This window comes from Rhinichthys klamathensis, unplaced genomic scaffold, assembly GCF_029890125.1.
Source record: "Rhinichthys klamathensis goyatoka isolate OS25496 unplaced genomic scaffold, OSU_Roscu_1.1 h1tg000011l_1, whole genome shotgun sequence".
Classification (NCBI taxonomy): domain Eukaryota; kingdom Metazoa; phylum Chordata; class Actinopteri; order Cypriniformes; family Leuciscidae; genus Rhinichthys; species Rhinichthys klamathensis.
The window spans coordinates 4,844,955-4,861,188 of NW_026606564.1; the positions used below are offsets into that span (position 1 = coordinate 4,844,955).

The 16,234-nt window shown below is 36.9% G+C and overlaps 1 protein-coding gene across 7 annotated transcripts in view; it reads right to left on the reverse strand.

The window, feature by feature from the left end:
• Window positions 1–16,234, reverse strand: part of mib1 (MIB E3 ubiquitin protein ligase 1) — an 87,789-nt gene that overhangs the window by 52,798 nt on the left and 18,757 nt on the right. For all 7 annotated transcript variants that reach the window (XM_056264617.1, XM_056264606.1, XM_056264584.1 and 4 more), the window contains exons 7-12: window positions 15,485–15,668; window positions 14,202–14,346; window positions 12,851–12,984; window positions 6,699–6,806; window positions 3,572–3,769; window positions 747–898 (exon numbers count right to left, since the gene is read on the reverse strand). In XM_056264617.1, the coding sequence (XP_056120592.1) occupies window positions 747–898; window positions 3,572–3,769; window positions 6,699–6,806; window positions 12,851–12,984; window positions 14,202–14,346; window positions 15,485–15,668 (921 nt within the window). The remainder of the gene's footprint in view (window positions 1–746; window positions 899–3,571; window positions 3,770–6,698; window positions 6,807–12,850; window positions 12,985–14,201; window positions 14,347–15,484; window positions 15,669–16,234) is intronic.

Here is a 16,234-nt window from a genome sequence, read left to right on the forward strand (position 1 = left end):
CTCTTGTAACCACAGCCACGTCCAAGTCTGTGCGGTTTGAATATCAAAATTGAAACTACTGTGGAAACGAAGACACCTACATCTTGGATGCCCTTGAGGTAAGCTAAAACATATCAAAAATGTATTTCAAAGTGAACTATCCCTTTAAAACAAATGTTTTTGTAAAGCCTCTAACGTGCATTTTTTTTTTGTTCTCAAATCAGTAGTTATATTTAAAAAAGCTAAATTTACAGCTCAAAGAAGTTCAACAAGTTTCAAATTCCACCCAGAAGGAATTACTCTCCCATTCCATGAAAAAAGTAAGAACAAAAAAAAAGAGTGGGAAAAGTTTGCCATCGATCCAGGAAACGACATGCATGAAAAGAGTTAAAACAACCACAAGGCCTATTTTGACTCCTTGATCTGGACATTCAGGCTGATAGCAAGAAAAGTGTGTGTTAAAGAGGAAGATGATGACAGTAGTGTCTTAAATCCAACACATTCTGCACAGAATCCTCTACAGCTACTAGGACAATAGCAATCAAAGTGCCTACTGTAGTTTGTATGTGAGTGGGCATCCCCACTTGTGAAATTACAATGGTAAATGGGCTGCGGAAAAGATGAAATGATTTCTTTTGCGTTCACACATCTCAAATTAGACCTGTACAGGTCCCAGATATGAGCTGAAACCATTGAATAAATTCAGAGCTGCATAATTGTCACTAACCAGAAGCCCGATTTCAGTTATGCCACATCTGAAGTCATACCTGGGGTTCCCTCGCAGAGCCGCGTGGTGAAGCGCGTTGAAGCCGTTATTGTTGGTAATCGTGACGTCTGCACCTGCTTCCAGGAGCACAGAGAGCATGTCATCCCTCTTCTTGCTGATGGCATCATGCAACGGTGTGTCTCCCTCCGAGTCCTGTAGGAGGCAGCCTCAAGTTACACACGCTAATATAATGCCTAGCAGGTTTATTTACACAGACCGAGAATAAAAGAGGCTGTGATGTTACCACAGAAATGCTAACATGATCATCAATGCTGGCATCCCATTGCAATGTTTAGTGTGACGGCATTTCCTGAGCTTTAGAAATGCAGGCAACCAAGCAGCGCTGAATCACGGTAAAACTGCAATATACTGTTTCACTGCTGAATAGAGGAAAAAATGTGTGCCGCAGTGTTAATCACCCGGGAAAGCGGCATCTCTTTATCATATATTTGTCTAGTCTGCAGTATAAACAGCATACTAATCAAATAAAGGTTTCAAAATTATGGCAATTGCTTATGAAAACCAAACCAAACATTTTACTGGGAGCTAAAACTGAAATGTAAGACAGTGTTAAAGAACTGCGTCAATCATTATTGAGACGACAATATTTACTGAACTTTCTACAAAATATAAAAGATATGAACCGATATAAATCAAGCCAATACCTCATTGCTAAAATCAGTTATAGGCAAAATATCAGGCAAAAATTGGCTGATATTTTGAGATTTTCAGCATCGGCCAATAACTATTACTGAACTATTGTCTAAAATCTGCCAATGGCCTTCATCAAATGTAAATTATCAATAATATATTTTTTTGTGTTTTTGAAGGTAGTCTCTTATGCTCATCAAGGCTGTGTTTATATTATCAAAATACAGTAAAAACAGTAATATTGTGAAATTATATGACAATTTAAAATGTACTGTTTTCCATTTCAATGTATTTAAAAAAGTAATTTATTCCTGAAATTCAGAATTTTTATCCTACAAATCTCTCTATATATATATTTATTAGGGCTGCGTGATTTGGGTAAAATGTCATATTGCGACTATTGAGGTCAATATTGCGATTGCGATATAATAAACAGTCAACTTGCTTGGAAAATGCACACACAGATTAGTGATAATGCTGAAATGTGTATTTCTCAACTCAAACTAGCAACAACCAACTTAATGCACAGTGTTTTCAAATTAAAATAATATTTTTCACAAAATGAAATAATGACATCTTTTTTTACTGCAAACTTGTTATCGTCTCAATAGTACAATAGTATAAAATAATTTGTATGCTCATGAAAAAAATATAATTTGAACATTTCTTTCCAGACAAGCAGACACATTTAAGCAGGATGTAACATATGCTTTGTCTAAACTCAGTCTGTGGATCATTTTTGGTGTGAGTGTATTGTGATTGTCAAAACATTTGGTAACTAAACAGAATTTTGTTAAGTTTAGTGACAACATGTTACAATGTTTACATGGTACAGTGACTGGTTGGCTACTGTTTTTATTATTGTTTGATACAAATTTCACGATTTCAGTTCAAATCTTGTGATATGATTCCGATCTTGATTCAATTCGGATTCATTTGGATAAATATTAGGGAGCCTAACAGTAGATGCATGTTAATAAAAAAGTATCTTGCCTAATGCTGTAAACATACAGAGCCTGTATTATTATTAAGGCGAGACACTACAGGTGAATAGGGTAATTTTTTTTAACTAGCAGATATCACCATGAAACTTTTCCCGGTTTTCTACATTAAGATGAGAAAAAATGTATTACAAGTTTTCTGTAATTTAATGTTTAAATATGCAAATTAGGCATTATCTAATTAAATATGCGCTAATCTGAGTATTGGATAAAGCCAGGTTCAAAATTCTTTTTTCATTGTGTTCACATATTAGATGGGGAAAAAATTACAGAGGGATTTATGGATATCTACTTTTGTTATCCTATAAATCAGAATATACTGTCAATAGCCTTAAAAAATATATTTTTGCCATGTTTTTTTTTGGAATAAAATGTTATATAAATCGGGCTAGGAATAATAAATTTACAAATCCCTCTTTAAATGTCTTCATAATCAAACTAGGTACAAGACTTTAAAGTTTGGTGTGTATAGGTGCTACCGAAGTGGAGATTTCGGACTTTGAGTATGAGAGAAAAGTCATTTTGAGAAAATGGGCTTTAAAGATTTACCATCAGCCAATGAGATTGCGCATTTGCGCCCTTTTACTTTCACGATTGGTTGCTGATAAAAAGGAAATGACCATATTTGGATGCGACAGCATAGTACAGGAGAGAGAGAGCTTTCTAACGGTGTGTGTGATGATGACAGGGTGCAGATCGCGATCGCGGAGCAACGGGTGAGTTAGATCGCCAACTTTTGATGAATTTATGAGAAATCTACAGACGCAAACAGACAAAGTGCAGTAAAATAAAGACGTAAATGTGTATTTCGGACTTTTTTTCCACCACAAGTCTGAAAGAAGACATGTTTTTGAAGACAAATATCCCGAAATCTCAAAATTGACCAGTGAAAAAAAAAACTATGTTTTTGCCTGTCGTGTCTCGCCTTAAAAGGTAAAAAAAAAAAACTCAAATTAAACATAATGTGGATTTTACTAGGCTATATATATATATATATTATATAAAACTTTTGACCAATAGTGTACAAGCACAACAAGAAGCTACTGCCTAGCTTTAGCTCAAATGATGTGACTGAAAGCGTCACAGAAAGACGAAGCAAGGACGAGAGTTCACTCTCTAAACTGAGAGGTACTGAGACACCGGTGGGCTAAAAACACTTGGAGAGGTCGTTCACCTGCAGACTGGGGTGGCAGCCGAAGTCAAGCAAAGTCTTCACCACCTGCAGGTGGCCCTTGTTGACAGCGATGTGCAGGGGCGTCTGTCTGCGTTTGTTTCTGGCGTTCAGGTCGGCCCCGCCTCGCTGCAGAACCTCAATGACGGAGCCCTCGTCCCCGAAGGACGCGTGATGGACAGCTCGGTCTCCATCCTTATCCTGAAAGAGTCGCACATCAATCACTGTCAGCATCCCCATTTAAACACCAGCCTCTGACTCGAAAGCCTTTACAACTAGAACTGGCCTAGAAAAGTCAAAACGCTGAGGAATGTTTATGGACACGCAGTCATTACTGAAGCAACCGCCTTATAATGATGCAAATCTTCTGGCTAATTAATTTGAGGTTAAAAGTGATCTGCAGCCATAAATTAACCTTTGCCTAATAATCTATTCATTCCTCCAACTGACTGTGGCAAGAAGCCCAAACTGCTTTTCTCCTCAGAAATACAAACATCCTTTAAACCATAAAACATCCTATAAAGGGACTAGGATTTCAGCCAGGAAAAGTTAACATCAGTGTTGTTATTGTTATGTATAACTAAAAATATGAATAATTCTAACTAATATTAGAAATGTTTCCTCGGCAACTGACTGTAAGACATAAATTCAAGTTAAATAAGTTTAATGTATAAACTAAAACTGAAATGAACATTATCTTACACGTTTTGTTTTTAAACTTAAAAATGACAAAAAGCACAAAATCACTAAAAATAAAATATAAGCTCTAACTAAATAATAAATCCTATAACAGTATAGAAATAATACTAACATAACACTGGTTAAAATGAGCACAACCCCTCCAATGTTTAAGTGAATGACTTTGCAGAATTTTAACAGGGTGCCTTGCTTGTATATAGCCGTTGTTTAGTAATATACAATTAGTATATTTGAATTTTGTTAAGTAATATTTGCCAATATAAATATATATTTATTTAAATCTCATGAAGGTGTAAATTAATATTATATGTTGCTGCCGCTCACAATTCCTAACAGACAACCAAACAAACCCAGTGAAATGGGGGGAAAAGTGATTTGTGGAAGTTTATATCAATGGTTTAAAATGTAACAAAGCTAACAGCATTCACAGCAGCATGTATGATCTTTTCTGCCCCTGAAACATCACCAGGAAATAAATATCCGGGCTTGATTGTGATTGTGAGCGGAGAACCCTTCACGTGGCTTGAATAGCAATGTTAGTGTTCCCAGTGTCCCGTTTTTCCCCCTCCCTGCACATAATCAAACAGTAGATGTGCTGACTGCACGCTAACGTTAACTTATCCTCATAACACGGCAATCCAGGTTCAGTAACTTTCTCTCAATATGCCTCTGAAGTACTTATTTGTTTAAGTACTTTTGTACTTAAATATAAACAGACATATTTCACTTAGCACTCCTATTACAATAATGTAATTTCATCAGTCCAAGTTAATTGTAAAATCACTCCATGGATTAAAACGCGGCAGCGGCTATTTGCACTAAGTGACAAAAGCAATAGAAGCTATTTACACTAAGTGTCAATAGTACCATTTTCCTTAGCGATATGCTATGTACACTAAGTGAAAATACTAATAGCGATACATTCTATTTACACTGTGTAAAAGTAGCAGTTCTTTGCAGTAAGTGCAAATAGTTGTTAGATGCTATTTATACATACCATTTGCACCTCAGTATTGTTGTACATAAACAGGATGCAATAATAAACAGAGTGTAAATGATTATTCATGTAAATGGATGCCGTCTTATTGGGACAATAAAGCCTTCCCAACACCTACCCCTGATAAACACTATTACTAAACACTTGTAAGGCACTTTATATCCACTTTTCAAATATTTTCTAAAATAATGCCTTTCTGATCTGATATGTGATGGGAAAAGGAAGAAGAGCGAGTTTGAACTTGGGTCGATCGAGTCAAAAGCTACTTCCACGCGCTATATTCCCTACGCCACAGCAGACGTTGAGTGGTGAGTGTCTTTTTGCCCAACCAGACATTGGAGGGTGGAGTTAGAGTAAATAACCTTTGCCAACAAGACAGGCTATTTACACTTAGTGTAAATAGACACTCGGTTAAAACACTGCTGTGTGTGTGTGTGTGTGTGTGTGTGTGTGTGTGTGTGTGTGTGTGTTCTTTTTTTCCCTACAGAGCAAGGTTCATCTGTAGAAGATAATAGCCTTTGTATAACTAAATACAGAAATATTCCTTAAAAAAAAATAAAAAAAATATGAGAAACTGTTAAACAGCAGATTTGATTTTTTATTATGATGCATGTTTCTGATACTTGGATGCGATGCTAAAAATAGTAATCTTTTAATAGAGACATAGTGTCTGCACTTTCCAGAGGAATCAACCAACAAATGGCTTATTTCATAGCTGTCTCTATATAAAGTTGGAATAGGACAGTATTTTAGCATTTGTTTTGTGGCTTTACTGGCGGAACAGTATCTAACATTTATCCTAGCACATTAAACGGACACACAAGGAAACATTTCACTCAATCCAACGAGTCACACCGCCAGAAGAAGTGGTATTTCTATATGCTGGTTTAAGGATTTCTGAGAAACGCTGTAAAAGTGGATTGTGGGGGGGGGGGGGGGGGGGGCCGAGTCAAGTCATCTTTATAGCGTTTATACAATACAGATCGTTACAAAGCAGCTTTACAGCGACAACAGAAACGGTTCAATTCAACTGTAAAGCTGAAGACAATTTAGTGTTGATTCAGTTCCTCTGTAAAGATCACCAATTATTAAATTAGTTCAATTCCTCTATAAAGCAGTTCTGCATTTTGGGGGCGGAGCAATGAAGAGAGGGGCGCGTTTGATTGGGTTGATCTCGAATACCAACAGTGTTTCTCAGTAATCTCTTACTGCACCTTCAGCTAGCTCCATGAGGTCTACTTTTGACAAGAACTTCTGCTTAACGGTGTTTGAACTGTGAAAAGCAAGATCTAAGTGGGTTAATGCAAGCAGTCAAATGACAGCATATTCGGCCTGTTCTAAATGCAATAATCTTTGGGGGGGGGGGGGGTAAAACAGGCAACAGAGAAGCAGAGGTGATTCAGGAGCCGGATAAAGCAAGGGGAAAGTACAAACCTCAGCCTCCAGGTCTACATTATGTTTCAGCAGCAGTTTGAGGACGTCCACGTGTCCATTTTGGCTGGCTGCCTGCATGGCGGTGTGTCCTGCGCACTGCCCGTTCACCTGGGGAACAAACAAGACACATCTGATCACATCCTGCAATATGCATATTTGTGTCATTCTTTAAAAAGGTGTATGTGGGCTCATGTGTATGAGTGTCTGATTGTGATCTGCATTGCGGTAAGCTAAACAAGTGTGCAAAGGCATGAATATTAATACTGGAGCCCCTGGTGTCTTTGCAGGACATGTCTTGTCCCGCCGAGCATATAATTTGGCCAGTCACCCAAGCCAATCTGACTTCCCTACCCATCCCTCCCTCTGCTCAAAGCAATTACTCGAGTGAGGGGCGGTAGAGGACAGAGCCGGCCGTGGCTCCAACATAAACCAAAACGGTGAGAGGAAAGATTGATATACACTGCCGTTCAAAAGTTTTGGATCGGTATGATTTTTAATGTTTTTAACCCTCTGGGATCCTTCATTTCAGAGTCACACTCAGGACCTTCGGGTCCAAATGGGCCGGAAGGGTGGGATTAATATTTATTTTTAAAAAAATCATTTATTTATTTTTTACTTGTTTTTTATAATATTTTTTCTTTTCTTTTTTGGTGTTTTGAGACAATTTCAAAAATAAAAATGATTTATAATTAATATTAATGCAATAATTATGACCCATTTTTTCCCCATTGAAAATAATAGATTTTTTTTTTTTTTTATATACTTTTTTTTAAAGCTGTATTTCATTTTAGAGACAAGCCTAGGCCTCATGAAAGCAATTTTTGAAATGAGATGGATGCCATCTGGTGGACAAATTGAGCATTTTAAAAATTCAAAACCCATATGTAATCTGAATTTATTAGTGTGTATGTGTATAAAAGTGTGTGTGTGTGTGTGTGTGTGTGTGTGGATGTGTCTGTTTTGCACTCTTGATGTTTTATAGATTCACCCCTTCACTGTTGTGTGCTTTTTTTCTGGATCGTGGCTGATTTGTAGATTGTACACACAAAATAACTCTGTATTTTCACATTTTTTGCCAATTTCCCATTCATTTCCTATGCGGGTCCATTTGGACCCGAAGGTCCTGAGTGTGACTATTTTTTTTACAACCACTTAGACTATTCAAATCCTGTCCCCAATTTTTTTGGGTGTTCATATACCAAGCACCAACAAAGTCACCAAATTTCGGACAATTGCGATAAAGCTATGATTTAAAGCTGCAGTCCGTATTTTTTCCTCTTTGTCGCCATCTCTCTGTTCGAAATCTGTAACTGCAGTGATTCGCGGAATTATCATCTTTACGTGGGTAGTAAATCGGCATGAAACAGCGCGGATGAACACAGTGCTTTGAGGCGAGTGCTGCTGTCAGTCACCGCGCTGTGTGGATACTGGCATACAGAATCACAGATTCACTTTTTGAAAGTTTGACCAACATAAGAATTTTCATAAGAAAATGTCTTCTGAACAAGTAAGTAAAATCCATTTTTGTTCTGACCAACTAAGGGGGAAAAAGCATTCGACATGATAAGCTTCGTTAGATTTAATCAACATGATTTACAGCAACCGTGCAAATTATAGCCTACTATGTTCTCAAATTGTTAATGTTAACAACATCAGCATTGCGTGACTAATGTTAAATTTAATGTGTTTTATGGTTACCTGCGTAGTTCAGAATTCATATTCTCCATAATAGCAAAACGAGAAAGGCACAACAAAGGAAACTCCATAACTGTGTGAATTAAGAAAACGTACTGTTACACGATTGAACTATTGAAATGTCTTACTTGTTCAGCAGAAAAAGGCCGTCTCTTCTTCCGTTTCGAACCCCTTCAAAACACGGAGTTCACGCACTTTTCAAAAGCCCCGCCGATGTTTAAATCCTTGTGTTCGCATGAGACTGTTTCTTTCTCTTTCTCTAGCCACCTTAAATCCGAAGTACGAAGTCTTTTGGGTTTTATAACTGCTGAATCTCCAGTTGACACTGATGATTGTTGTTTGGATCTTTCTGGATGCCATAAGTTTAATTATGTAAAGTGCTGCGAGAAAAGCCTATACATCTAAACATCTCGTCACGCGCAGTATAGCCGGCTAGCCGAAACTCCTTCTTTATGTGTACGGGTGTGACGTAATGACATGCTCGAATTTCCCGCGGAAACCCACCAGTACCACTGGAATTAAAATCATTATTACAAGCTAACCGTTTTGAATCTAGCTATGGCAAGCAGAAAGTTTTGACCACTGGCAGAATACGTTTTTTTTAATATAATTATTTTGGATTATTTTTAACTTTAAAAAGTTACGGACTGGAGCTTTAAAATAAATAAATAATGTAAATGCTTCGGGTCCATTTGGGCCGAAGGACCCCAGAGGGTTAAAAGAAGTCTCTTCTGCTCTTCTGTGTTTATTTGATTAAAAATACAAAAAATACAAAAAACAGTAATATTGTTAAATATTATGACAATTTAAAATAAATGTTTTCAATTTAAATTTATTTTAAAATGTAACTTATTCCTGTGATCAAAGCTGAATTTTCAGCATCATTACCCCAGTCTTCAGTGTCACATGATCCTTCAGAAATCATTCTAATGCTGATTTGATGCTCAAAAAACATGCATTATTATTATCAATGTTGAAAACAGTTGTGTACAAATTTTTTTTTTCAGGAATCTTTGATGAATAGAAAGTTCAAAAGAACAACATGTATTTTAAATAGAATCTTTTGTAACATTATAAATGTCTTTACTGAAACTTTTGATCAATTTAATTCATCCTTGATGAATAAAAGTATTGATTTCTTTTATTTATTTCCCCCCAAAAAAATTTATAAAAATTCGTACTGACCACAAACTTTTGAACGGTAGTGTTTAATGTTACAAAAGCTTTCAATTTCAGATAAATGCTGTTCGTTCGAACTTTCTATTCATCAAAGAATCCTTGAATAAAAATGTAAATAACTGTTGATAAATCATTGATACTCAACATTGATAATGAGAAATGTTTTTTGAGCATCAAATCATCATATTAGAATAATTTCTGAAGGATCATGTAACACTGAAGACTGGAGTAATGATGATGAAAATTCAGCTTTGACCACAGGAATAAATTACACTTTACTATATATTCACATAGAAAACTGACGTTTTAAATTGTAATAATATTTCACAATATTACTGGGTTTTTTTTTGTATTTGTAATCAAATAAATGCAGCCTTGGTGATCAGAAGAGACTTTTTTTAAAAAACATTAAAAATCTTTAATGTTTTTTATTAAAGATTCAAAACGTTTGACTGGTAGTGTATGCTATATATATATATATATTCCCCACCATTTTGAGGGTATGAAACATTCTGCCGCTCAGAATTCCAAGACCTGGAAGTCACAATTTTAAAATTCCCTCACATTTCAAGTCTTCAAAGACCATGGGAATCCTGCTAAAACCACAAAACATTTCAAGGATCAATGCCTTCACACATGTTCATTGTGGACCGCATTCTAGTGTCTAGATCACTTTTCCAAACAAAACTCAAATTAACATCCCCCTTATTTCCCTGTAGTCAACATGCTGTGCAATCATCATTGGCACAATCATATTATTATTGTGGTGATTACACTTCCCCATTATTATTGTGGTGAGACCAAGTGCTTTGAGACATTTCAGGAGTGGTCAATTGATTTTCATTTTGAAATGCACACAAGCAACGCTCTTCGACTGTTCGCAAACCATGAAACCATGGTTTTAGGAGTATGCAGAAGGCACAAGAGAAGGCACACACTTCCTTTCAGAGTCAATTTGCTTGATTGTTATGTTCAGTCTCATTTAAAGCAATGAATGTGGGTCCATGTCTTCATACAAACTACCATTGAATACTTTCAGCGCGTTAGGTACTCGTTTTGTTTTAGCTCGATGTTTCACAAATCTGAGTTTCAGGCTCATAGGAGCTCCAAAACGAGCAAAGGAAATCTCATATAAGAGCAGACATCATTCTTTGACTGTGCGTTTGATCTGATCTGATCTGATCTGTGAGATTTCAGTAAAAACTGAAGGTGCAGCAGTTCAAAGAAAACAGTCCCACTACAAAAAAAGTAGTATGTTGCTCGCTCAAAAAACTACGAGCTGCATAGGTTTCTTAATTCTGACTTGCACTTCTAAAATGTAAAAATCGCTACCTATTTGATCAAGTCGAATAGGGTCTTGTCACAAGGATCACACTAAATATGGACTTTTTTTCCTTTAACTATTCATGTAAATTCTATAATTTGGCAGGGTGTGTTAAAAATGATATCGCATATTGACACCAGCTAAAATATTAAATAAACGTGCAGGGGATGTGTAGAATCCATTCGAATTCTATGGAAATCTGCTGAGCTTTCTGTGGGTGTGCAAATTCAGGCATAGGTATGACTAAATAGCAAATACAGTTAGGAAACCTGTGGTATGTACAGTTGGGAAAAACAGAAAGCTAAAATGTACAGTCAAACCAAAAATTATTCAGAGACCAGATTTTTTTTTTTTTTATGTAAGTGAGGATAGCAAAATAAAGTAAACATGACATATTATACCCAAAAATTCTTCATACAGTGGACTACCAGTAAAATGTATACAAATTTGGCACTTTGACCTGACCATGTTTTGCTTAAGCGTTTTTTCTTTAAAGCTCCAGTCTGTAACTTTTTTAAGTTAAAAATGATCCAAAATAATTATATTAAAAAAAACTTATTCTGCCAGTGGTCAAAACTATCTGCTTGCCATAGCTAGATTCAAAACGGTTAGCTTGTAATAATGATTTTAATTCCAGTGGTACTGGTGGGTTTCCGCGGGAAATTCGAGCATGTCTTTGCGTCATGACGTCACACCCGTACACATAAAGAAGGAGTTTCGGCTAGCCGGCTATACTGCGCGTGACGAGATGTTTAGATGTATAGGCTTTTCTCGCAGCACTTTACATAATTAAACTTATGGCATCCAGAAAGATCCAAACAACAATCATCAGTGTCAACTGGAGATTCAGCAGTTATAAAACCCAAAAGACTTCGTACTTCGGATTTAAGGTGGCTAGAGAAAGAGAAAGAAACCGTCTCATGCGAACACAAGGATTAAACATCGGCGGGGCTTTTGAAAAGTGCGTGAACTCCGTGTTTTGAGTTAACTCCCGAAGGGGTTCAAAACGGAAGAAGAGACGGCTTTTTTCTGCTGAACAAGTAAGACATTTCAATAGTTCAATCGTGTAACAGTACGTTTTCTTAATTCACACAGTTATGGAGTTTCCTTTGTTGTGCCTTTCTCGTTTTGCTATTATGGAGAATATGAATTCTGAACTACACAGGTAACCATAAAACACATTAAATTTAACATTAGTCACGCAATGCTGATGTTGTTAACATGAACAATTTGAGAACAAAATAGGCTATAATTTGCACGGTTGCTGTAAATCGCGTTGATTAAATCTAACGAAGCTTATCATGTCGAATGCTTTTTCCCCCTTAGTTGGTCAGAACAAAAATGGATGTTACTTGTTCAGAAGACATTTTCTTATGAAAATTCTTATGTTGGTCAAACTTTCAAAAAGTGAATCTGTGATTCTGAATGACAGTATATCCACACAGCGCGGTGACTGACAGCACCACTCGCCTCAAAGCACTGTGTTCATCCGCGCTGTTTCATGCCGATTTACAACCCACGTAAAGATGATAATTCCGCGAATCACTGCAGTTACAGATTTCGAACAGAGAGATGGCGACAAAGAGGAAAAGCTACGGAATGCAGCTTTAATTGCTAATGCGACCTTTTTACAGCACAGACTGAACTAAATGAAGCATTGCTTGGTGATTGGTTGAGCTAAGTTTATATTATCTAATTGTGTAGTTAAATTTAACAGCTGACAGCTATTCAACCTAATTCAGTTGACAGTGTAACTAACAGAAGGACGGCCAAAACCAGTGATATATCAACTGATTTGACAACTCTGAGTTCTTGTCATATTTTATTACTATTTTCTAAACTATAGCGAATAAACTGTGATGATGTGAGAAATGTTGAAGGTGTCAGAATACATTTTGTTTTGACTGTATATTAAAAAAAAAAGTGTGTGCGTGTGTTACGGTCGAACTCTTACGTCTACATCAGGTCTCTTCAGGATGTCCTCTACTTTGGCCAGGTCTCCATTGGCGGCGGCCTTCACCAGCTCTTCATTAATGTCTCCAGACTCCTGAGTCTCAAAAAGTTTCTTGAGGAGCTGAGACAGGCGCTCTGAGGGCAGAGAAGGACTATAGTGTCATGCACAGTACACGATGACTGATGGATTGATTCCTGCCTGTGGTTGACTGAACGCCACTGAAATATAGAACGCTTTTATCCTCTGGCAAATCAATTCATGTCACAATATATTGAAATTAGGGCTGCATGATACAGCAAAACTGTGATATGGCTAAGTGCAATTATCCACCAAAAAAAAAAAAAGCTTGATTGTTTAACTTTTGAAAATAAAGAAATGGGTATGAGCGTTGTCATTTTACAGTTGTTCTATAAAAGTTTAGTATTATTTTATTAAATACTCTATTTTACAGTAAAATTATTACAATGTTAATAAATGTTTTTAACATTTTAATATATTACTTTAATAATAAACAATACAAATCATAATTATTACTTTAAACTAGCCATATTGGGTCAAAACTAGTAATGACTTGTGTATTTATATATATATATAAATATATATATATATATATATATATATGTACATATAGTGTTTATATATAGAGAGAGAGAGGAGAGAGAGAGAGAGAGAGAAATATACACACACTTTCCAGCAAGTCATTACCAGTTTTTTGACCCAATATGACTATTTTATAGTAATAATTATGATTTCTATTGTTTATTTTAAACTAATATATTAAAATGTGTATAACACTTTCCAGCAAGCCATTACCAGTAACAGCCACATACTTATCAAGTATTTCTCAAATCGTTTTGCCCTAAAAGAAGAGTTTAAATAACGTCTTCAGAGTAAAAAAATTAATTTCTCAACCTTTGTTTTTATTATTTTTATTTTCTCCGTACGATTCAGGAGCTTTACAGATGTCTTTATAAAATGTAGTTTAATAACTCTCTTCTCAGTTGTTGAAATTTTTTTTAATTTTCCAATAAAAGATAATACTTTTTACATGATGTTGTCACTTTTTTTCCCTCACTGTTGTGCAGCCCTAAATGAAATGTAATAATATCAAAAGATACAAGTAAAATACCCATGCGCACTACCACTCAGTTTGGACACACCTACTCATTCTACGTTATTACAATTTTCCACTTTTGTCCATCAATAATACTAGTAAAGTCATTAAATCTATGAAATAACACAAATGGTGTTCATGGGAATAAGTGACGCAATTTTTTTTAAATATATATATACTACTATTTACTATCCTCTCCAGTATATTTATTTATGTGTGTGTGTGTGTGTGTGTTACCTCCAGAAGCATTAGTAACAGCAGATCCAGAAGGAGCCACTTTAGTGACAGCAGCTGGATTGTACGTCCAGGACGTCCCGCACACCTCGACTTTCAGGTCGCTGTCAGAGTAAATCTGCTGCACTCTGCCCACTTTTCCAAGAGTCTGCTCAGAAGAAAACACAGGTGTAAAGTGTGTGACTGTCCTAAACAAGATTTATTGCTTTTAACGCACTTTCTTTTCCCTCAGAGCTCAGAAATGTCTGGAATGCTAGACAACACTGTGTTCGAACTGTTCTTTACGCACAGGTACAAACGCCTCCTCTGAGAGCAACATCCTAAGCACAGCGGAGGGAGAGCGAGAGATGTGGTGGTCGGAGGAGAAAAATCAATAAAGTGTAAGGTCTGGCTTTTAAAATTGAGATTGGCTCATTTAAAAAAGAGAATACCCAAAGGCTCCTAAGCTTGCAGGACCCATTTCTCATCTATATGGCTCATAACTGAAGCTATTGGAAATCTGAGCTTTGTCCATCGAGGACAACAAAAAGGGAGGCGTTCCAAGAAATATAAACCAAGCACACAGGCCTAATGCCACTCACAGCATCTCATCAACTGCTTCAGGAGGCAGAGCTGCTTGAAACAGCCGGTAGATCAAATAAAACAACTGTGCTATTGGTAGTGGGTTGCCAGTGGCTGCAATTTACTGCTCATCAGCCTCAGACTGGGTCTTTATGACAATGATGAGGTCTCATCATCGCCTGCCTTTACGGGTCATTTTATTTGTGAGAGAAATTTAAGATGCTTAGTAGTAGTAAACGTCTTTTCTGAATTATGAACAATTGACTAAGCTGTTAATTAGTCTCAGTGCTTAGTGTCGCAATGGTGCCAATACGGGTGACACAGGTTTAAATCCAGCAAAATTTCCTGATCATGTTCATTATTTGTGTTATTATTATATAATAAAATGGCTAAAATATATCCATGTTCTCATAACTCAGCCAAAGAGTAATATAATGTTACACATTCACAGAAATAATCTTTAAAGGGATGGTTCACCCAAAAACTAAACCCGTGTCATTTATTCACACACATGCTGTTCGACACCTATATGACTTTCTTCTGCAGAATACAAAATAGACATTTTGAAAAATGTTGCTAATGATTGACTTCCATTGTACGGACCAAAAAAATAATAAAATATATTTTGCGCTCCGCAGAAGTCATACGGGCTTGGAATGACATGAGCGTGAGTAAATGATAAGAGAGTTGCAGATCCCTTTATGGATGAGGTAGGTGGCGCTCACTGGCAGCATAGCTTCAGCCCACTCTCCATGTCCTCTCTGGAGTAGTTTGATGCGGTCTATGTCATAGCAGATCTGGACCAAGTCTCCCACCAGGAACTGAGAGCTGCCTCCCTCCGCTCCAGCCGCCACCTCTCCGCTGCGTACGACGTTTGCCTTGGTGAGCACCGCTGGGTTAAACGTCCACCTAGAACACACACAGGGGTCAGTGTTCAATACAACTCAAAGGGAAATTCATGGATCCTCAACGACAGTAGGTTACACACACATGCATGTACATTTTTAAAGGGGTCATATAATGGTACATGCACTTTTACAAGTTGATTGTACTGAAATGTGTGTTGGCAGTGCCTGTACACAACCATCATACAATGATAAAAATCCATCCAGTGTTTTTGTTTTAATCTCCTTATACGTTTTCCCCTGCCTCAAATTGAGCCGTTCGATTTTGTGACGTCACACACTCGGAAGCCCCTCCCACGATTGTTGATTGACAGCATCGTTTCAACACAGACCCGCCCTCGCTCATGAGCCAGCTGTCAATCATAGTCCGCGCGGACCGGCGTGGTCATTGTTGATATGCTGGAGCACTGTCTATGAGCAGAATGGCGTCTAAGCGATTGTGGTGTTCTGTTCTTGGGTGTAATAACGAACACAGCAGTCATTTTAATGTTCCTAAATCCGAACCGCTGAAGACGCAGTGGCTGAGTTTGTTTTCGAAGGGAATATTCCCCACGAGCAACGTCAATGCTC